Genomic DNA, 23,750 nt, shown 5'->3' on the forward strand with positions numbered 1-23,750 from the left:
ATACAAAACAGTATAGGGACTGTACAAACATATTTGCATTTTCCTATATCTAAATCCAATACACCCGTTGTGTTTTTACACACCCAGGGTAGAAGGCAAGGGGGGAAAAACTCCACCAGCTGAATCACGCCTCCCATTACAGAATAAAGTACACATTATCATTCATATTGTGCAATTTCTTAATTGCGCTCAGTTCCCTGTAGACTCTGTTAGATTCAAAGCGCAGAATCCGGTTCACCAATATCTTGACAATTCGAGCTTTCTGCAGCTGGTGTGTTGAAAGTTAAAGACGAACGAGCTCGCCAGCTAGCAAGCCGCGGTGTTGTGTGAGCAGACAGGTTTGAGGACCCGGGGGACACTGCTTCCTCGAGTTTACGCGCTCTCTCTCCCTCACTCTCTCTACCCCCAGTTCCATCAGTTACTGCTACCCAACTGGAGCCAAGCAATCAGACCAGGATAGCATCTTCTGCCTTTAACTGCTCACTACTGGCAGTACCAATGCACGGATACCTCCAACACACACACACAGAGCACACGGGGACCGGAGGAGGGAATGTGAAGTGAACATTACGAGGATGAAAAGAAGGATGTATTTTGCGCTTTTCTCTCTCTTTCAAGTCTTGGAGTCAATAAACGGACAATTCTTTCCAGGTAAGTTTTCTATTTTGTTGCTGTTGCCGGATTCCCCATTTTTTTCTCAGTTGTTGCTGAGAAAGGTTAAGGCACGCAACCGTGTGTGATGTCAGGTGTGTGTTATTGTTAATCAAAAGCTACGTAACAATGAAAAGTTTAGCGCACGATAGTGGTTCGACTGAAGAAGCCAGGACTCATCATCCAGCGTGCGGAATTCATTCTGTATCCACTGCGCGATTTTTGCATGACTGTTATGAGGTATATAAAGGGTTGATTAAGCAGAAGAGCTGTTAACCAGACCTGCATTGCTGAACAGTTTAGTGTTTGCCACATTAATGTACCGTTATGTGCATAACCTGTGGAGGAGCGAGATCTCTTATGAACCAAGCTCAACGTACAACGGCGAAGTCAACCCGAGCAGCATTTCTCTTTCTTTTTATAAACACCCTTGTTATATAATTTGTTTGCAAGCACTGTTTACTCGCTGTCACATCGAGCACCTGAATAAAGAGCTGTTGATTGTAAGTTAATTCTTACACATCCGGATGTAAGCGATTCTGAACACGCAGAATAGCTAGTGCGCTACGTCACACTCTGTGCATCGGACAGGTATTGTGTACTGTATAGTAACATCAGAAAAAGACCGTGGCAGGTTCCTCTGTGTTAATTTAATACTTAAAATGGGACTCCAAAGACCACGCAGGTCCACGTATAAGAATACAAGCCGTGACTTCAACTTCTTACAAGTTTACGCACAGGTATTTCTTTTCCTACACCTTGTAGAGATTTTCAGCTATTCCCAACACCGCTTTATTCTGGTTAGCACCGATATACGTGTTGTGCTGGTTTGCATACTGGTTGAGGAGCGGGCTAGACTATTTTTTAAAAGGAAAGAACAAAACAGTCAATTATTCAAAATCAGTTCTATCAAATTTTATTTTCTAGTCGTTTTTTTCTAAAATTAGTATTTATAAAACAAATGGTTATCCAGAATAAACACAGTACCGGTTCTGGTTCGGTGTTTGAAAGCGCAATTCGTGCCTGTCTGTGTTGTGCACATTTTTTTTTGTTCAGCTGGTGTTAACCCCAAACTCTTGTATGAAAAATACTGCAAATGAAACTATTTATGTATTTATTTATTTTAACCTTTGTAATCAATATTACTGGTCTAAACAAAATAGACGCAATTAATCGAAATATTGCTGTTTAACTCCCATCTGTTTTAATGTTTGAAACTCAGATGGGTTTCCCATAATGGAAACACGATTAAACACAAAAGAAATCATTTAAGCCAGTTTACGAAGGCAATCTTTAAAAAAAAGTACAGAACTGCAAGTCCAAGCTTGTGCGAGCAGTAAGACGGGTTTTGTTTTAAAATGTGGTTTTATATTGTTAATATTAAATGACATGGCTTTGGTTACCTGTTAGATTGTTTGTGAGATGTTGTTTGCAAGCACATTTAATCCGCAGCCGCTTGACCAGCTGCAAAAATAATAATAATGTTTCTTACTTGTCTTTACCATTAGATGGTGCTCTGGGCATATTTTAGTACTGAACCCCACCGGAGTCTTCAATGCGCCCGCTGAAAGCCAACTAATTCTCCAGAACGCACACATTTTACCGCAGAGATTTCACCCAAATACGTAGCACAGTTCATACAAAGCTGACTGTAATGAGATCTTGGGATTGGTGGACATACGCGATATTAACTTAATAGCAAGGATTGCAATGTCGACACGATGTCTTCTTCTCCCAGAAAATGAATAGCTTAGCCTTGGCAAAGTGATTGTCAAATCAGGGGCGGTCTAGTCTAGTGTCTCCTTATTCCATTTGCAACCAGATGCAGAGGTGTGTCGCATCATTCAATGGTTTACGTTAGGATAATCACTTTGTGAATGTTAAAGGACACATGACACCCACACACTGACAACACATAATTAGGGTTCCTTGTGTGTTTTTCCATATGAAATTTACTGACCGGAGGGTGGGTGGGTATATATCGTCCGAACGTCTTAATATCTCTACTAGAAGTCTTTAGGAATGTTCAGTACCGATAGCCTAGAGTGCATTATAACTGCATTCCACGCGTGATAAATGCATTGTAAATGTGTGTAGACAATGAGGTAGTGCGTGTATTGCTGATGCACGGATAAGGGATTTGGCAACGTGTGTGTGTGTGTGTGTGCATACCAATGTTTGCATTGGTGGGCAGACGTTGACAGTGAAGGTGTAATGTACTGTCGCATGTATAAGGCTAAGCGGTGTCTGTTCTCATTTTCTTTGTTCACTGTCGCTGCACGGTGCAGTATAGCCAGGCGAGGGTTCTTTGATAGGGTTTTGGAAGATAGCCATTCTATTTAAAGTCGCGGAAGCAGAAATGATCCGAGGTCATCCAGTGAACAGCAAACAGAGCCGCGCACATTTGGTAAGATTTCTACACAAGACTGTTACTGTTGACGTTTTGGAAACTGTTTAAAAGTGTACAGCATTTAAAACGAACCTCTTTTTATTGATCTCTGCACTCCTATACAAAAACTCAAACCAGCTCCAGCTCCTTAATATCTCAAGCACTCCAACTCTTTAATGTCTCAGAATCAGCAGCCTAGCCACTTGAAGTGTGTCCCATAGTAAAAGCATAGCAAAGTGTAATAAAGCATAGTGAAAGCATTGTAAAGCATAGCGAGGTATGATAAGGCATAGCAAAGTGTAATGAACCATAGGCAAGCATTGTAAAGCATAGTAAGGTATGATAAAGCATAGCAAAGTGTAATAAACCATAGTGAAAGCATTGTAAAGCATAGCGAGGTATGATAAAGCATAGGCAAGCATAGTGAAAGCATGGTAAAGCATAGGGTAAACATTGTAAAGGATAGGTAAGCATTGTAAAGCATAGGTAAGCATTGTAAAGCATTGTAAAGCATAGGTAAGCATTGTAAAGTATAGGTACGCATTTTAAATCATAGTGGAAGCATGGTAAAGCATAGTTAAGCATCATAAAGGATAGGTAAGCATTGTAAAGCATTGTAAAGCATAGATAAGCATTGTAAATCATAGTGGAAGCAGGGTAAAGCATATTCATAAACATTGCCACTGATCTATAGATGTACAAGGGACATGTGTGTGATGCTAACTTTCTTATTCTTGCAATGAGGTGCACGAAACAAGGTTTAAAATGTACTGACGGTTAGATCTGGTCATCCAAATTGTCAGTTTCCTCATGATACTCTCAAATGTATTTTAGGAAGAAACCGTTTGGACAGACTTTATAAGATATACCACATTGAACACGTTTCCTCTGTAAGTTAAATACAGTTTGCAAATAAAATGAATGTGATCTGTACTGCTCCTCCCTGACAGTGCTGACATAGTCCCTGCATCCAGGAGTAGTTGATTTTGAGGATGCTAACACGTTCACAGTTCATTCAAGGCCACTAAGTTGTCAGTCCCGACGACTCCTGTCAAATATTTGGTTTGGTGAACGAGCTGCACATTAAGATGATGGATTCTCTCCCACTGTCATTTTCTCCAGGAAGTAAAATGGTATTTCTTTTATCATCAGGGCAGCCTGTTATTTTAAGCTGGGGACAATGCCATCAAATCCATTGCCACTCAAACCTCACCTTTTCATCAAGACGTTGTAAATGTCACCGCAAGACGTGTGTGTGTGTGCAGCAGTGTCCTGTGCATTTTTAAAATCCTTCTTACTTGTTAAAAGTGGTCGATGTCTCATAAGCTTCTATTGAAAACAATCAGCTCAATGCTTTTTCCAGTTTTTTTGTTCCAATAATAACTTGGCATGAAGATCATTTAGAACTCTTGCTGAAAATAGCAGCAGGAGTACGTGACAGTGTGAGTGATGCACTGTAGTTGCAAGCAGGTTTCAAGGAGAGGGAAGAGGGGCAGAAGTGTAAAAGACTGTTGGAAACAGATCGCACTGAACTGTATTTCAGTGTCAAATTGATATAGAAGTGTTGGATGGGGCTTCTTTAATATCACATGCTGAAATGTATATGCAAAGGAAACAACTAGAAAGACCTGGATTAGGAAACTAGCAAAACTCATTTCTTCCATTCTAAACCTCCTGTTACAGCTATGCAGCACGAATGCAGGAAGATGAGCTAGCTATTATACAGGACGATAAACATGTGTCCAGATAGAAGGGATTCAAATCATTAGAAGTATTTCATGAACAGCAAATCCTCGCCTGTGCTCACACAGGATAAGTACCTCTTAATACGCATTCGACTATATCTTATGAAACCAGACGTGTCAGCTTTTTTGGGTAAAAAGTGTCTCTAATTACTGTGTGTTTACATTGGTTTAGAGTTAGGGTTATGCCATGTACATACACATTAAGTACATTGTAACTATGCACAATAACATTGTAATTATTTACTAAGTAACTGCTATGTAAATACACAGTAATTAGAGACAGTGTAAAGTATTCCCCCTTTTTGTTGGGGATAAAATAAAGCGAGAAACTCACGGACGCACCCCAGCAATAGGATTCGTACTGATTTTCTTATGGACATGGAAGTGCTGATGGGTATCCTGTAATACACAGTATACAAGCTGCATCTCCCTGTTGCAAGTCGTTTTAGCGATGGCTCAAGTTTGACTTGGTGTTATTACCCTGGGTCTTGGTTTGGATTCTCAGACAAGCTCTAATGCCGAGGAGCTTCACAGACACAAAGAAAGCGTTGCATTGATTTTCAAATCAGGAGAGTGGATCCCTGAAGGCGTGCGTGGGAGAGTCCAGTGAGACATGTGGAGCTGTTTTTGGCTTGAAGAAGTCAAATTATACACACGTCCTGATTGCTAAAGTGATTGCAACAGTGCAAACACACACACACACACACACACACACACACACACAGGCAGGGCTGTGGCACGTCGGATGTCTGATTTCTGAGATTTCTGTGCACGTTTCCCAGAGTTCTGTGTTTTGTGGTTCAGTGGTCGTTTGTGATTTGCAGCTTTGGTTGATTAAGATTCCGTCCTGAATATTCACCAGGAACGGCCCGAGATGTGATTGTTCCCTACATCCCCTTATCATTCTCTTCCCCTGTTGCTAGGTAACAATCCAACGACAGCCTTTGACAGCCTGTAAGGCATCTCCTTAATTAGTTCTTGCGAGCCAGATCTGGCTGTTGGAGGAGTTTTTTGAAGAAAGATCTCTTTGTGTGGCTGGCTGCAGAGTCAGACTAGTGTGTGTGTGAGATTGTGTGCTCTTTTTTGCTCCTGTTGCGTTTAATGTACAGTGCTTTGTACCAACAGTCACACAGAACTCTTCATGCACTGTTGTTGTAGTTGCAGAGGTTTCCAATGGTTGCTAGACTTTTTGAAAAAGATTTTCCTCCTGTTTTTGATTTTGCTTCGAGTACAGTTTTCGCTCCTCTCCAGTCCATTGAGTCATTGAGAAGAACTTTAGTGTTGTGTGTTTGCAGGGTTAGATGCTAGCACTAGCCCAGTTTAGTGTTGTGTGTTTGCAGGGTTAGATGCCAGCACTAGCCCAGTTTAGTGTTGTGTGTTTGCAGGGTTAGATGCCAGCACTTGCCCAGTTTAGTGTTGTGTGTTTGCAGGGTTAGATGCCAGCACTAGCCCATTTTAGTGTTGTGTGTTTGCAGGGTTAGATGCCAGCACTAGCCCAGTTTAGTGTTGTGTGTTTGCAGGGTTAGATGCCAGCACTAGCCCAGTTTAGTGTTGTGTGTTTGCAGGGTTAGATGCCAGCACTAGCCCAGTTTAGTGTTGTGTGTTTGCAGGGTTAGATGCCAGCACTAGCCCAGTTTAGTGTTGTGTGTTTGCAGGGTTAGATGCTAGCACTAGCCCACCACGCTCCAGACCCAGTCCTGGGTTTCAGAACAACCCTCATTTGGGGGTATTGCTAAAATGTCCAAGTGCAAAAATCTGCTCTGAAGTGATAACTCTTATCACAGAAGTGTTAATACTACAATAATCATGAATTGGTAGTTGGTTAGGATCTGTTCAGGCAGATATAGGGGGAGGGGGTTGGGGACATTAAAGTTGTGGACCGATTTAAACAGACATCTAACTGCTCACATTTCTGGTACCTACAGTATATATATACAGTGCCTTGCAAAAGTATTGAGACCCCTGACCAATTCTCTCATATTACTGAATTGCAAATGGTACATTGAAATTTCGTTCTGTTTGATATTTTATTTTAAAACACTGAAACTCAAAATCAATTATTGTATGGTGACATTGGTTTTATGTTGGGAAATATTTTTAAGAAAAATAAAAAACTGAAATATCTTGCTTGCATAAGTATTCAACCCCCACACATTAATATTTGGTAGAGCCACCTTTTGCTGCAATAAGAGCTTTAAGTCTTTTGGGGTAAGTATGTACCAGCTTTGCACACAGTGTCGGAGTGATTTTGGCCCATTCTTCTTGGCAGATTTGCTCCAGGTTATTCAGGTTGGTTGGACGATGCTTGTGGACCGCAATTTTCAAATAGTGCCACAGATTCTCAGTGGGATTGAGATCAGGACTTTGACTGGGCCACTGTAGGACATTCACCTTTTTGTTCTTGAGCCACTCCAATGTTGCTTTGGCCTTGTGCTTGGGATCATTGTCCTGCTGAAAGGTGAATTCCCTCCCAAGCTTAATTTTTTTAGCAGACTGAAGCAGGTTCTCTTGCAGTATTTCCCTGTATTTTGCTCCAGATGCCCAGTCCCTGCTGATGAGAAGCATCCCCACAGCATGATGCTGCCACCACTATACTTCACTATAGGGATGGTGTGTCTTGAGTCATGGGCAGTGTTAGGTTTGCGCCACACATAGCGCTTTGAGTTTTGGCCAGAAAGCTCTATCTTGGTCTCATCTGACTACAAAACCTTTTCCCACATCGCAGCTGGGTCACTCTCATGCTTTCTGGCAAACTCCAGACGTGCTTTCAGATGGTACTTTTTGAGTAACGGCTTCTTTCTTGCCACCCTCCCATACAGGCCAGTGTTATGCAGAGCTCTTGATATGGTTGACTGGTGCACCATTACTCCACTCCCAGCCACTGAACTCTGTATCTCCTTCAAAGTGATTGTTGGCCTCTCTGTGGCTTCTCTCACAAGTCTCCTTCTTGTCTGAGCGCTGAGTTTTGATGGACGGCCTTTTCTTGGCAGTGCCTGGGTGGTGTGATGCAGCTTCCACTTCCTGATTATTGATCCAACTGTGCTCACTGGGATATCCAAACACTTGGATATTATTTTGTACCCTTTCCCTAATCTATGCATTTGTATTACTTTATCTCTAACTTCTGTAGAATGCTCTTTGGTCTTCATTTTCCTTCAGATTCACAGCCTGACCAATGATCCTTCAACAGTGGGGTTTTTATCCAGAAAATGTGACAGCAACTTTAATGGTTCACAGGTGGAGGCCAATGGTAAGGTAATTGTGTCCTTGTTAGGGCAATTTCTTTCATAGGTGTAAACTGGGAGCTTCCACAGCACAGGGGTTGAATACTTATGCAAGCAAGATGTTTTTTATTTTTCTTAAAAATATTTCCCAACATAAAACCAATGTCACCTTACAATAATTGATTTTGAGTTTCAGTGTTTTAAAATAAAATATCAAACAGAATGAAATTTCAAAGTACCATTTGTAATTCAGTAATATGAGAGAATTGGTCAGGGGTCTGAATACTTTTGCAAGGCACTGTATATAAATAATGATCTTCAGGACAAGAATAATCATTACAAAATAATAGCAACATATTTGTTATTCATGCGGTCGTGTGAATTTGTTGCCATTATTTCAGTGCTGCAGTTTCTGTATGTCTTTATTTAATCTAGTTCTAGTTTTAGCCCTACTCGACTCCTCAAGCTTGTAGTACAGTTTACATGTTCAGTGGTACAGTGCTGCAGACAGACGCTGATACCCCGTTTAGGGTCTACATCCAGACAGGCAGACTGCCAGCTTTTCCATTATATGCAATCCGGAGATCAGCTCTCCATCGCTGTGAAGTGCTCTGTACCTCACTAACCAGCACTGAAACCCAAGATTTAAAGTGGATTTGTCAATGCCAGAGCCCTGTTTCATTTCCTAGCTAAGGCTCCAAGCTCACACTGCTCCTGCTTGCTTTGCTCAGAAAGGATTTATTTCAGGGACTGCAGGATGATATTATCCAAGTCAATTGACTCTGTTTCCTATGTTTGAGTCAAAGGAAACAGAGTCAAAGGACATGGCAGTCTGGCACAGCGGGTAACGCTATCATTCGGAAGGGAGTGACAAGCAATACGAGTTAGCTAGCAAAGGAAACAAAGGGTTTCATTGTCCAGCCCTCTCAGTCTCATCTAGAGCTCATCTCAGCCTTTTCACTGGAACACTTAAGTGTCTTCAAATGAACAGCATAAGAGAAGGTGCCAGTAAATGCAGAAAACAGCCCCCCCCCCACTGTTCCGAGTCTGGTCTTTGTTGCAGAAGTAGTGCCAGGAACAGAGAGAGAAATGCATTTCCAACAGTGAAACTAAAATAATTGCAAGGGTCAGTCAACAGGTTGAATTTAATTGGATAGAGAATTAAAATAACATCAATGCAGAGTTAATTAATAGAGAATTACTTTAGTATTCAACAGCAACTATGAAGGTACACAATGCAAGTGAGTAACATTATACACGTCCACTACAATACTTTGTATCCTGTGTTGGTTTTTGTATTCTCTATTCTCAGCATTGCAGGAGAGAGACATCACCCCCTCACTTCACGTTCGTTTTTATACAAAGAAAGCCACAGGCAAGTGCTACGTTCTTCAGAAGATACAATTTGCACTATCTCTTTGAAATTGATGCTAAATGAGCGTGAGGATTGAAGTGAGTGTCTTAACTGAATCGGTTTAGTGTTTTGGCGGGCTGTTGTTCATGTAAGCTCCGTGCCTTTTGAAAGATCGTTAACCTTTTCTAGTGTTTGGAGGCATTCCATAGATAGTGTATGGAGGGGAGACTTTGTATTTCACATGGAGATTAGAAGGGTTTCATTGAAAATGGCTAATGGCAATTTGCAGAAGTGCAGGAGAGCTTCAGCATTATTTAGTCCTACATGAAAAGGTCACACTTCAGTTCTCTTGAGCTGCAAGTCATGTACATTTAGGATTTGTGAGATGTTCGGTGGAGTCCTTTCATTTGCAGGAATGTAATAAAAGCACTGCGCAGAATATATGAGCATTACAACATAGGCTATGTAATGCTCATTGTAGTTCAGTCAGCTGTGATTAGTGGGTATCAGACTGTGGGGTCTATGCAGTAAATCCATGATGTTATAGTTATATTTTTAGATAGTGTGTTTTGTGGAGGTCTTTGCTCAGTTTCAGCTGTGTTTCCTGTTTAATAAAGGCGGGAAAACAAATTTTCTTAATGAATAGAAAATTAGGAAATACAGTACCGTGTGCAAAACGAAACGCCAAGCCTTCTGAAATGAAAACAAATCAGGTCCTTTCGGTGGTTGCAGAGGATTCTTTTGTGGAATAAAGAAATGAGGAATAAACCCTTGACGTCAGGTTGAGCTTTGCAGCCCCCCCCCTCCTCCGGCAGTCACAAATAAACCCCAGTTTAAAAAACGAATTTGAGTGTAAATAACTGAAGGACAGTTATTTTATTGTTACCTCTAATGGTTTTGCTTTTAATAGCCTCCTTCCTGTTCTGAAAAACGTACTCGCTGTAACCATGGAAACGACTCCTTTCAGGCCCTCAACTTACAAAAACAAAAGAAAAATATATTGCAACCAGTAAATCAGCCTTGACTTTGTAAAGTATATTATTAAATGCTGTTGGGCAGCAGCAGAGATGTAACATCACCTTGCTGCATCTCATAGGAGTAACTTCAGAATAGCTCACAGTTTGTATTTATTTTGAGCTGCGTTTTCTAGCTATGAAGACGTCCACAGGCATAATGAAGTCAACACCACAGGAATGACAGCTATTCCACTGGGATCCTATGAATTCGGCGGCGATGGTTTAAAGGGTAACCCTTTTTAGGCATCCGAATCATGCCTGATCTTGCCATGCTACCGGTCTGTTTCCATTTTGTATTAAACACACTGATAACAAGGCATTCAGTTTGGGTGCTGTTTGTGAGTTTGAGGTTTCAAACCCCAACAGCACAACTTCTGAACAGGAGGGCCAGTGTTTGATTGGTCGAGGACAGCCAGACATTCTTTTTCGGACACAGCTGTTACTTTGTCAGAATTCTCCCATGTTTTCCCTTTCAGAAGGGCTCCGTTGGAATTCAAGGCACGCAGTCTGCCGTGTTTCCCAGTACAGCTAGGGACGCAGGACAGGCCTGATTGTGGAGGAAATTTGGGAAGCTGGCCACAGCTTAATTGCTAAAACTTAAAGAAGCAAATCAAACATTTCAGCTGTAGGAAAAAGGAGATTGTTTGAATAACTTGCATACGTAATTATCACATGCTGTTGTGTTAGAAACAAGTCTTATTTTTTTTTTGTGAAGATTAAGAAGCCAGAAGGGAATAGTAACAAACACGGTTCATGAATATTATAGAGTTCATTAACTGATAAAATATACCACTAATTGTCTTTTTGATGTCTATCAGTATCAGGAGAGAACAGATTTAGATTAAAGTGCTATTTGTAAAACAACCTTTGTTTCTGCATGACTCCATTGTCAAACTCCTTTTACATTCTTGCAGCAGTTTTTTAAAATTATTATTTATTTCTCAGCAGACATCCTTATCCAGGGCGACTTACAGTCGTAAACAAAAATACATTTCAAACAAAAACACAGCAAAGTGTAATAAAGCACAGTGAAAGCATGGTAAAGAGCAGCGAGGTATGGTAAAGCATATTAATAAACATTATTATTATTATTATTATTTATTTCTTAGCAGACGCCCTTATCCAGGGCGACTTACAATCGTAAGCAAATACATTTCAAGTGTTACAGTACAAGTAATACAATAAGAGCAAGATAAATACAATGACTTTGGTACAAGGCAGACAAGGCTAAACTATGGTAAAAGCATGGGAAAACTGCAAAAATACAGTGGTAAACTTTAATAAGGGGATCTCCTTTGAAAGTGCTCAAACCACTTGGTCAACAGAAGAAGGCAGATTCTTCTGGTTTTGGAAAGCACACTGGTACTTCATGGAAAGGTTCTCTGAGGTGTTACCCCAGTGGAAAATGATCGCTGAGTTCCCCTCTATTCCCAACATGAACTCAACATGATCACAATCTAGGAACCCACAGCATTCTCCTGTAAAGCAGCTGAATCTAGCAGGACATGGTATCTGCGAAGGTCTTAAAAACATAAAACAGGGCAGATAATGATAATAAATGTAGACAACAAAAGACAGTACATTCAGTAGTTTGCAATAATATAACTAGCAGTTTGGTTTGCTGGTATTCACCCATCCATTATATTTTTGGGTGCATAAAAATAACACTGACAGGGTGATGAAGCATGCTGGCCCAGCTAACAAAATAAAATAAATAAAAAACATGCTCTTAAAAAAAAAAAAAAACATTAAAGTACATTTACTGCACAGCGATCCGTCCTCATTATCATCGCCAGGCCTCCCTGATGCATTCTTCTCATTGAATCACATTTTCACTCCAAATGGTTCTGCTGTTTTGCTGTTCCATTTATCTGTTTTTCACCCACATGTCATTCATGCAAGTATCTCTGCTGTTGTGTTCCAACAGTTGATGTGAAAAGACTGCATCTGAGTAGACCTCGTATCTTTTATTCTTACCATCATCATCATCATCATCATCATCATCATCATCATCATCATCATCATCATCATCATCAGTGTCTTCACTCCCTCCCTGTGTCATTATCACAAAAACAACCCCCCTTTCAGTTCACATTAATCGCATAAACCAGCGGTGTGTAAATGATATGGCATGTCTAATGGCAGTGCATCCTCGCATCTTCTCCGTGGGAAATGAAACAGTTTAAATGAGCCAAAATGTCTTGTTAGATGCCAGGAAATTAGGAACATGTAGAGCTTTTCAAAGTAATGTACACGATGCTGTGTTTTAAAGGTTTACAGATGCCTGAGGCCTGAGTTACAAAGAACTGTCAAGAGCGCCGCGTGTGTGGAGCTTCATCTGCCACGTTTGAACAACAAAATAAATAATAATGTTGGAAGAGACGTCTGAAGACATCTAGTAAAAGATAAATAAAGGAATCTTAAAAAAAAAAAAAAAGTAAAAGTTTTAAATTTTCCCCTGGAATGTTTTTTTAAGTCTGGCTTTCTCCTCTAGAGTCAAACACTCCCCAGAACAAGCCATTTCCTTTCTAATGAGCTAATAATTGAAGCAGTTTGTCCGTCGATATCTCCTCAGTATTCTCAGACTTTTCAATCCAAGCAGTTTTCCCTCAGGACCGATGAGAAAGCAGGAGGGGTACTGAAACAAATGAAGGTGCAATGCCCAGGTGCATTAGAAAAACCAACAGCGTGGAAGACCCTTGAGAAACAGACTTTGAAGTGGTATGCAAAATACAAGGGCTGGAACTTCCACTACAATGCTGCTTTCCAAGGATCATGAACGCAGCAATAAACACCCTGAGCTTCTGCAATCACTGTGGTTTGGAAAGCCATTCATTTATATACAGATCAGGTCTTGTTACTGTGATGTAGAGCCCGATGTAAAACTGACCGCTTAAACAATCTAAGACATGGTTTTTAGTTAGACTACAGGAGTCCAAGAAACAAAGGTAATTGACTGAAAAAAAACCCAGCAGCCTCTGCGCTAACACATGCACAATTATGACACGTTATCACTACAGTGCGTCCCGCTGGCAGCCAAATGAATGTGAGAAGTAAATAAAACGGATTCATTTGTATGTACAACACTCGATTAGGCTTGGCCTGTCACGTTAATGATATATTGCTTCGAAGCCACACAAGCTATATGGTTTAATAGCAAATGGAACTGTTCCCCACTGGCCTGCTTCCATTAAGCGTTCAAGAAACCCATGAATATTTAACAGCGGTTCTATCCTTGCTAATGTTCCACATTACATTCATTCATTCATTCACACGTGAAGACACGCTCGGTGCCATTCCTCTCACTCTGCCTACTATCCATTAACCTTGGACAGGACCACACCAAAAGCTTGGTTTCGACAACACTGGAAAACCAGCATGAAGCAGGTCGGTCTGAATGGAGGGGACGCTGGGTGTTTTCCCAGGAGCAGAGCCGTGCAAATATCCTTACAGAGGGCAGGCAGGAAGAGCAAGGGCAGATTTTTAGCTACCACAGTGTGAACATGGTGATACGGCGCAGAGGCAGCACGGTTTGCAGTTGTTCATGCCTGTTTTTTCTTTCATGCTGGCATTGGGCACTGATGTAACAGCGACCATACAGCGCTGTAGCATTTTCAACAGGGACACATTTCTACCTGATTTGTTTTTTATTTTAGTGTCCGCTGCTGAGGACCATAGTCCAGAGTCTATTTTGAGCGGGACTGACATCACCATCAGAACTATATTCACCTGGCCTGCCGGACAGATTTCCACCAGGTCCAGCAATTTCCCAATTGCCCTTTGTCATTTTAACTTTGACCCTTTAGGGGCGGGAAGGGGTTTATAAACTGGAACCTGCCCATCGTCTTCTCTTAAGCTATATCTTACTGCAGTCCTCTCTATAGATTCTCACTGGGAAAAGGCCACCAGAACTGTATGTAATTGTTCAGGGATTGTTCTCACTGAGGGGAATCAGGATTTCTACCTTCTTAGTTATAATTGCTCTCCCATCCATCATAATGCTATCTCCGGTTGTATTGCAGCTGTAAGTGGATAAGTGACAGCGCCTCACTGTCTGTTTTGGGTCTCTCCACACTGCTGTCTCTTGTCCACAATCTAATCCTCAGTTATGTTGTCTTCATTGACAGATGCTAAGAGAGAATCACCACAGAGGACTGAGCGCCGAGAGGACTCCTTGACAATATATTGCTGATGCTGTAAATATAATTTGTCCTGTAGCAGAGCCCACATGCTATTATCCTGGGACTGGCATTCTAAATTCTGTGAAGAACTCGGCGGACTTTTAATTCCAGAACTCTTTGAGTGTTCTTAACTCTCTTGATGGGGGATGGAGGATGGGACTTTCTTTTAGCAATTAAATGAATTTCTGTTGGGCTAAGTATAAGTTGAGCTAATTACCTCATTGCTAAATACAAAAAAAAGCATGGCAATGGTTAGCTTTAACACACAGCAAAAGCTTAGCATTAGCATATAAATGAGCTGAAAAAAAGTGCCTACAAAAGTCTTTCTGTGATTTGGTACACTTAGCAGTCATACCTGAGCAGACGGAAATAGCAGCTGTTTCCCCTCTAAAGTAAGAACATTAACCCTTTCCATCTTATGGGGCGCGTCGTGACTTTACCTGATCAACGCCTGTATCAACCTGCTGTCGTTATTTCCTCTTTAGTGCAGTTGATACAGATGCCACAATATAGTGCGCTGGCTTTTCCTCAATGCACGATGCTTTCTCAAAGAAAGGTTCTGTTATTGTGCATTGCTCAGACAAAGAGGGGTCAAGTGCAGGTTTACTTTGAGGTCTTGTTTAAAAGGATGACACAGCTCAATGCTCCCTGTGTGCTACTTGAAAGATTTATTATTAATACCCATCTGTCCCTGTGAAATGCAATTAAAACAACATGCTGCCCTCTAAGGATAAATGATGCAAACTCAAAGATGATCTCTCAAGTAGTAAGAGCATTACAGTGTCTGTGTTGGGATTAAATATTAGCTTACTTTATTTTGTCTCTTTCACTTGTCCCTTTTTGATTAAGCATGCGAAAATGGCTTTTGGGGAAATGTAAGTCCATGAAATGCATCTTTTTCATCGGGTAAGCTTATATCAAGGAACTTTGACCAAATGCCATCAAGGACAAAAAATAATGAAGTTGCGCCCTTACTTTGCAATAACTTTTTAAAGAAAATCTGGAAGGCATTCATTTATATACCGGTAGCATATCAAGTGCATTTAAAGGATAACAGTGCGAATGCATGTAGTGCTGTATTGAAGGACCTAGCCAGGCGGAGCATCTAATTGATTCCTGATCTCATTAAAGTGGTTCTGTAGCTTTAATGTATGCAAACCTTTTGAAAGGTGTCTTTAGATGTCTCTACTAACGCTGGCTGTTCTCCTGGAGCAAGGGTGGACCATCTCAGTCCTGGAGGGCCATTCCACTCCAGGATTAACAGCTACAAGGCAGTTATTAACTGCTTCAGGGTCTGGCTGGAGGATTCATTGGTTCAATTAAGAACAAAGAGCACTCCTGGTCCTAGAGTAATAACATCCCGTGCTTGGAACAGCAGTGCTTCAGCACAGTGCGTACCACGGCTTCTACAAGCTGTTCACACAGAGTTCCATTAGGATGTCATCTCTACACAGAATTCCATTAGGATGTCATCTCTACACAGAATTCCATTAGGATGTCATCTCTGCACAGAATTCCGTTAGGATGTCATCTCTACACAGAATTCCATTAGGATGTCATCTCTACATAGAATTCCATTAGGATGTCAGCTCTACACAGAATTCCATTAAGATGTCATCTCTACGCAGAATTCCATTAGGATGTCATCTCTACATAGAATTCCATTAGGATGTCATCTCTAAAACAGATTTATCTCTAAAAACAGATTTATTTTTCCAGATACATTTTTTCAGATTTAATTGCTAACGACAAAGATTTAACTTACTTTAAAATACTGAAAGATCATGTATTTCGGATTCATCTGTTTGCTAAATGTTGGATGCCAAGTGTAAAATAAAGATTTAAGTTCCATGTATTTTTTCACAGATTTATTTGTTAGATTCCCTGATTTAACGTGGCAGTTAAATGTTCAAGTGTACAAAAAACAAAACATTTAAAGATTGAATCATTTCTTTTCCAGATTGAATTGTCATATTGACTTTCAATATTTATAAATTATAGCTGAAAGTACACATTTCAAAACTTCTAAGTATGTTTTTGTTAACATTTATGTATTAAGTTAAATCTGGAAAAATAAAAAAGGGTTAAAGCTAGGAAGAATTACGTGATCCGGAAAAAAAAAAACACCTGGTAGAATATTTGTGCTTTTTTTACATTTGATCATCAAATCATCGCTTAATACCTGCAGACTTGGGTGAGGCTTGGTACTGGATAATTGCTGTATTAAGGGTTATTAAGGTAATAAGTCTGATCACTTATTTTAGCTGCTACCTGATTGCTCAAATTTCTGGCCCCTGGTCACTTATTAACGAGGCAGGAGGTGATTAGTCCAACCCTGATTGCATTTCCTGATTGCATTGTTAAGCACCCAGTACTTTTCCCTGTGGTAAATTCTGCAGTGTTTCTGCATTTAACCCCGTCTTACCCATTAAATATGCATGCACCATGTCGATACTTGCCTATTCTTTACCATGTTTCTCTGCTCTTTACTGCATGTGCGGTATACCTGCGCCTTTAGCAGAACACACTGCAGGGAACAAGCAGACTATAAATGAACAACAAATTGAGTGTGCATGATGAAAAGAACTGCAGGTCCTCATGCAACCAACAACATCCGAAATGTTTTTTCTCTATCCATAGCAACCATTCACGTCCCATGTGCTGGTCTGTGAGCAACGTGGGGTAAGGCAGCAGGGGCTGAAACGCTGTGGAAGACAATTAATAGACAGGCTTTTGTGCACTTTCCTGGTGGGTGAGCTCAATTTGTACCGAGAAAAGTGAAGAAATTACTGTACTTAGGGCAGCTTCCAGCTGCCTTCATAGCTTATACTATATATAAGTTGGAGAATGATTGCTTTGTCCAGTCCTGTTTGCAGATCAGTGTAGTGGGGTTTGGAGTTGGGGTCGGGGTTGGGGGTTGGAGTTGGGGTCGGGGTTGGGGTCAGGTTCTGGGTTATTATGATGCCTGAACTATGGTGGCTTCCTAAGACAAGCAAAAGGAGGCATGCTGGTCAGTTTCTGTGTAATGCCAGACCACACCAGCTGCAGTTTGTACTCTAGACAGTAGTGTTTCCATAAGAAACAGTGTTGAGCGTACACATTGCACCCCCAGAAACTGACTGGATTCACTACAATAATAGATCTTTTTTTTTTTAAATAGGACAACACAAGCTGTCTAAAATAATGCAGCAATACCTATTCCTAATAAATGAAAACTGAGAAGTGCCCTTTGCTGGCCAGGGAATGTTGCTGAGGTTGTTTGCCAGTAAAAATGAATCATCTTAATAATCATACGGAAATGTCGCTGCAGAAACAGATATTTAAATATTCCACTCTTTGCCTCGATTATATGTTAATGACAAGTAATTTATACCCAAATAATCCTACTTTGCATACAAGGCACCCTTCATTAGAAGAAGCCTATGGCATCCCATTTGTCTGCAAATGGTTAATTAGACCATTTAGTGCAAGATAAACGGCATCATGAAAAAGACTGAAGTATAGATATATTTTTAATTTACTTTATTTTTTGGTTCCCTTCAGTCGGTTGACAGTGTTCATTTTACAAGAATGGTCATTTTATTTCAGCTTGTGATTGTGAGTGATCATCAGAATGACTTCCCTTTTAGTTGAATGCACCATAATCAATTCACAGTGAACTATCAGTTCTGTTCCATTCACAGTGCTGTATGAGTTCTGTTTCATTCACAGTGCTGTATGAGTTCTGCTCCATTCACAGTGCTGTATGAGTGCTGTTTCATTCACAGTGCTGTATGAGTTCTGTTTCATTCACAGTGCTGTATGAGTTCTGTTTCATTCACAGTGCTGTATGAGTTCTGTTCCATTCACAGTGCTGTATGAGTTCTGTTTCATTCACAGTGCTGTATGAGTTCTGTTTCATTCACAGTGTTGTATCAGTTCTGTTCCATTCACAGTGCTGTATGAGTTCTGTTCCATTCACAGTGCTGTATGAGTTCTGTTCCATTCACAGTGCTGTATGAGTTCTGTTCCATTCACAGTGCTGTATGAGTTCTGTTTCATTCACAGTGCTCTATCAGTTCTGTTCCATTCACAGTGCTGTATGAGTTCTGTTCCATTCACAGTGCTGTATGAGTTCTGTTCCATTCACAGTGCTGTATGAGTTCTGTTTCATTCACAGTGCTGTATGAGTGCTGTTTCATTCACAGTGCTGTATGAGTTCTGTTTCATTCACAGTGCTGTATGAGTTCTGTTTCATTCACAGTGCTGTATGAGTTCTGTTCCATTCACAGTGCTGTATGAGTTCTGTTTCATTCACAGTGCTGTATGAGTTCTGTTTCATTCACAGTGTTGTATCAGTTCTGTTCCATTCACAGTGCTGTATGAGTTCTGTTCCATTCACAGTGCTGTATGAGTTCTGTTCCATTCACAGTGCTGTATGAGTTCTGTTCCATTCACAGTGCTGTATGAGTTCTGTTTCATTCACAGTGCTCTATCAGTTCTGTTCCATTCACAGTGCTGTATGAGTTCTGTTCCATTCACAGTGCTGTATGAGTTCTGTTCCATTCACAGTGCTGTATGAGTTCTGTTTCATTCACAGTGCTGTATGAGTTCTGTTCCATTCACAGTGCTGTATGAGTTCTGTTTCATTCACAGTGCTGTATGAGTTCTGTTCCATTCACAGTGCTGTATGAGTTCTGTTTCATTCACAGTGCTCTATCAGTTCTGCTCCATTCACAGTGCTGTATGAGTTCTGTTCCATTCACATTGCTGTATGAGTTCTGTTTCATTCACAGTGCTGTATGAGTTCTGCTTCATTCACAGTGCTGTATGAGTTCTGTTTCATTCACAGTGCTGTATGAGTTCTGTTTCATTCACAGTGCTCTATCAGTTCTGTTTCATTCACAGTGCTCTATCAGTTCTGTTCCATTCACAGTGCTGTATGAGTTCTGTTCCATTCACAGTGCTGTATGAGTTCTGTTTCATTCACAGTGCTGTATGAGTTCTGCTCCATTCACAGTGCTGTATGAGTTCTGTAGCTCTAGGATGCGTGAGGTAAGTGTAAAGAAAAAAACTAAATGCAGACCAAATATTTTCTCAATTTTCTTATGCCAATCCTAAATGTCATTGCATGAACAAGCCGTGAATTGAGGCTTCACAGACAGGTCTCACGCAACTAGGAAGAGACAGACATGTAACACAGTCAGGAGCCATTAATGTCCCGGCCGCTGGTGTGTTAGTGACGTGGTGTAACACCAGACCACAGAAACACAAGTGACAGACAGGCTTATGGGCACTTTCCTGGTGGGTGTCATCAATTTGTACCGGGGAAAGGTACACAGATTACTGTATTTAGGGGAGCCATTTATAGCTTCCAATTGTCTTGACAGCGCTGAACCAGCTGCACAGACGTTAGAGAAGGAACTGAATGGTGAATGCATTTTGGATCTTGTATACAGTGTGATGCATGAGGGGATGAATCCAGACAATGAGCAATGCAGTGCCTGTGCGTTAGAGACAGTTTATAATACTCCAATCAGAGTATTAATATGGTCTACTCACAATTTGGTGCAACAAACAAAGAAATAAGCATGAGGACTAGACAAAAAAATAGTCTGTGCACTTTAACTTTCATCATAACTTTCAACATTTATAACAGTTTTGTTAGTTTTCCAATGTAATACACTAAAACTATTTTGCCAGTATCGTTCTGTATAGTTATTGAATGGCTTTGCAAGGGTCACAGGCTCTCTTCCTGTGTTCTAGCACAGCAGTGCCGCTTGCTCGTGCCAAAGTGTTACTGCCTGTAAACTGCTGCTGAATTACAAGGACTCGAGGCCATATCTTCTAGCCACTACACATGGTAGGTAATGAGGCATTGTGAGTTAATGAAGTCACTGAGCTGTGCACAAGCTGGGCTAGGCAGCACACAGCTGGGACTCCACAGCCCTGTTTAGCGATGGAGCGTTCAAATCGATGGCAAACTTCTTTCCATCCCTTCCCCTGTGCTCAGCATCAAAGTGCTGGGTGTCTGCTGTGTGTCAGAAAGAATTTGTGTGTAGGCATTTCGCTGATGGCTGCTTTATTGTGAGGCTGTGGTGGTGGTGGTGATGGGGATTGCCGTGCCAACATTAGAATTCAGGGTTCACTGAACTGACCGAAAGACATGAGCAACATAAGCAGCCACAAATTGTTCACAGGCAGTATTACAGCATCGGTTCCAGCAGTCTGTTCTCCCTCAAATGGCCGTTAAATCATCTGAAATCAGATGCCTGCTGAGCTGTAAGATTTGTCCCATATTGCAGCTTCGTCAGTGAACTGTTTCGTGTCATTATAGGCATTTAGAATATTTATTTTGTAATTTGTTATTTATATAATGTATACATATAAATATATACAGCGTATACATTTATATTAATACTTAATTATTTATTTCTTAGCGTCTGCTAAGAAATAAATAATTAATAATAAGACTGCAAATACATTTATTTTAGACAGAATTGGCATGAAAATTCATGCAACATAACTTTTTTATTTTTAAATTCCACGAATCATTAATTTCATTTGTTGATCAATTAATGGCACATGATTCCAAGTCGTTTGTTTTAAGTTTCAATCTAATTAAAACTGCAGTTCATACACATTACAAAGTAACATTCATGAGTAGTTTAATTGGTTCAAATTCTTCAACGAAGCTGATCACCCACAGGGCAATTGTAGTTTACATTAGAAACCAAACTTCTGCAGTCTGAATTTGCTTTATTAAACTTGGTATGGATATATAATACCAGAGTTCTCTTCAGTACTGTTTTTAAGATTACATTCAGCCATCACATCCTGCTAACTTTTCAAATCTCTTAAGTTCAGAGTTTAGACATGATTCTTAGAGCTCTAGGAGTCACGGAGGCCTGTGAATAGTTTTATCGGTACATTCACATTGTGCATGCCTGCTGTGTGACCTCACGACCTCCGTTCTGAGCAGCCTGTCAGAAAGGCATCCAGGCAGCTCATTAGACCTCATTCTCCGCCCCCACTGCCTGAATTGCCTGCCGCGGTGGAGGCCAGCTCCCCTGCTCTGTGCCTGCCCAGGTGAATCTGAATGAGTGCCATGACCAGCGATCTGTCAGCAGAGTCTGTCAGAAAGTGGCGGGGCTGTCATGGCTGTGCAGCCGAGTGAGCTGCAGGGGAGGCGGAGGCATGGTTGGGTAATTCCCGGGAATCTACACATCAATCAGACGGGCAAGCCACAGGAAGATGGATACATGGACTTATATCCCCTTCAGTCACTGCGGCCATAATTGCACCATGTTAATGTGTCTATTTTATAATGCATGTATGTTTTTTTCAAAGTTTTGGCAGGGTGACTTCTCAAACTGCATAGAGTTCACACAAACTAGTTTAAAATACTGTAATGTGCAGAAACCCAACGCTAACCCTAACCTGCAATATTCTACTGAACTTAAATTTAGCATCCTTGTCCAACTGGTTAACAGAGAGATACTACTTTCTACTGCTGTACATCCAAATTACTGATCAGAATGGAGGAACCTATGACCATTATCTATACATAGGATGCTGTGTGGTCCAGTGGTTAAAGAAAAGGGCTTGTAACCAGGAGGTTCCCGGTTCAAATCCACTGACTCCCTGTGACCTTGAGCAATCAATTTAACCTTGTGAGACATTGTTGTAAGTGACTTTGCAGCTTAGATGCATAGTTCACACACCCTAGTCTCTGTAAGTCGCCTTGGATAAAGGCGTCTGCTAAATAAACAAATAATAATAATACAAAACCTGGACTGCCAGTTCAGTGTAGAGAAAGTCTTTACACTGAAATGTGCCTTTTAATACAGTATTAAAGTGTTGGATTGCAGTAATTAAGACTTGAATCACTTGGTCCTCAAACACCCCCTTGTTTGAACTAGTCATTGCAATCACTGCCTCTGGGATTTGAAATGCCTATAAACTTGGCTGAGAAATGTGCGACAGGAAATATTGAAATGAGGTTATTAGTGTGCTTACAGCAGTAATCGCTCACAGTTTCAGAGAAAGCTGAAAGCTGCAGGTCTAGCGATGGGCTTCATCTCTTCCAAACACGACGGGAGAATGGCTGGTGAGTGGCAGAGGGATGAAACTCTGTAGGATTTGCCCATTTTAATTGACATCAATCAATTTTAGCAAATCACAAGGCTTGATTCAACCATTTCCTTATTAGTGTTTTATCTCCCTGTTATATGAATTATTTTGGTGATTTAATATATATATATATATTAAATAGTAAAACGTAATTCGACATACTGCACCTGGAGAAGTATATATAAGCTATGGCAATTTTGTTTCCACCTCGTCATTCATGGAAAGACAGCATTATGTTTTTGCACGATACTGTATGTGTTTGTAATGACAACTGGAGTTTGGTTCTTCAATTGCCTTTAAAAAGAAAGTGACTACATTAGCCAGCGCTGTGCCAAAACTTTGCAGAAACGGCATCTGTGAGGCTGACAGTGAAATGGTAGAGAAGGATTCCCCAAAGGGGGTGGATACTGCTGAGCAGCTGTGTCGCGGTCCATTAGAAAACAGTGGCAGCTGCTAACAAAGCTGCTAATAGGTGACGAAGTACATTATTGGCTATGCCGCCATTACACCATCTGTAGTGAAATCGACGTCACAGAAACAAGAAAGGGGAGCACTGTAAAGAGCGTGTGTATCTACACAGTTTAGGAGCGAAGTTTAGGTTTTCTTCTTGTCTGATTTGAAAACGTCTGTGAAAGTGCTTGTCATTGCAATCTTGAGAACATAAGAACAGTCAACCACTGGATGCAGATACAGTTTCCAATGCTGAAATCTCACTTCCGTTCCTGTTTCACTGCTGCCACCAGCTGAGCATTTCCTTTGTTTTCTTCAATGGAACCTTAATTACAGCTGATTGTGCTCATTTTAAACACAGTCCAGCAATGACTCTCGACCTTTCCTTTTTAAAATAAATTATACAAATACATTTGTTCTAAGTGCTTTGAGTGGGCACATTCTAAATGGGAGAGAGAGAGAGAGAGAGAGAGAGAGAGAGAGAGAGAGAGAGAGAGAGAGAGAGAGAGAGAGAGAGAGAGAGAGAGAGAGAGAGAGAGAGAGAGAGAGAGAGAAAGAGAGAGAGATACAGAGAGAGAGAGAGAAAGACAGAGAATAATATTAATCATTTTGTTGGAAGGAATAAGCA

The 23,750-nt window shown here is 40.7% G+C and overlaps 1 protein-coding gene across 10 annotated transcripts in view; it reads left to right on the top strand.

The window, feature by feature from the left end:
• Positions 1-285: 285 nt before the first annotated feature.
• The window catches only part of LOC117431201 (receptor-type tyrosine-protein phosphatase T-like), a 151,017-nt gene continuing 127,552 nt past the window's right edge, over positions 286-23,750 (top strand). For 4 of the 10 annotated variants that reach the window (XM_059003798.1, XM_059003800.1, XM_059003801.1 and 1 more), the window contains exon 1: positions 287-651. In XM_059003798.1, coding sequence (XP_058859781.1) covers positions 576-651 — 76 coding nt within the window. In that variant the 5' untranslated portion in view covers positions 287-575. Of the gene's footprint in view, positions 652-23,750 lie in introns of all 10 variants that reach the window. The other 6 variants (XM_059003804.1, XM_059003799.1, XM_059003802.1 and 3 more) reach the window with 3 other exon arrangements.

The sequence above is a fragment of the Acipenser ruthenus genome, chromosome 29 (assembly GCF_902713425.1).
Source record: "Acipenser ruthenus chromosome 29, fAciRut3.2 maternal haplotype, whole genome shotgun sequence".
NCBI classification, from domain to species: Eukaryota; Metazoa; Chordata; class Actinopteri; order Acipenseriformes; family Acipenseridae; genus Acipenser; species Acipenser ruthenus.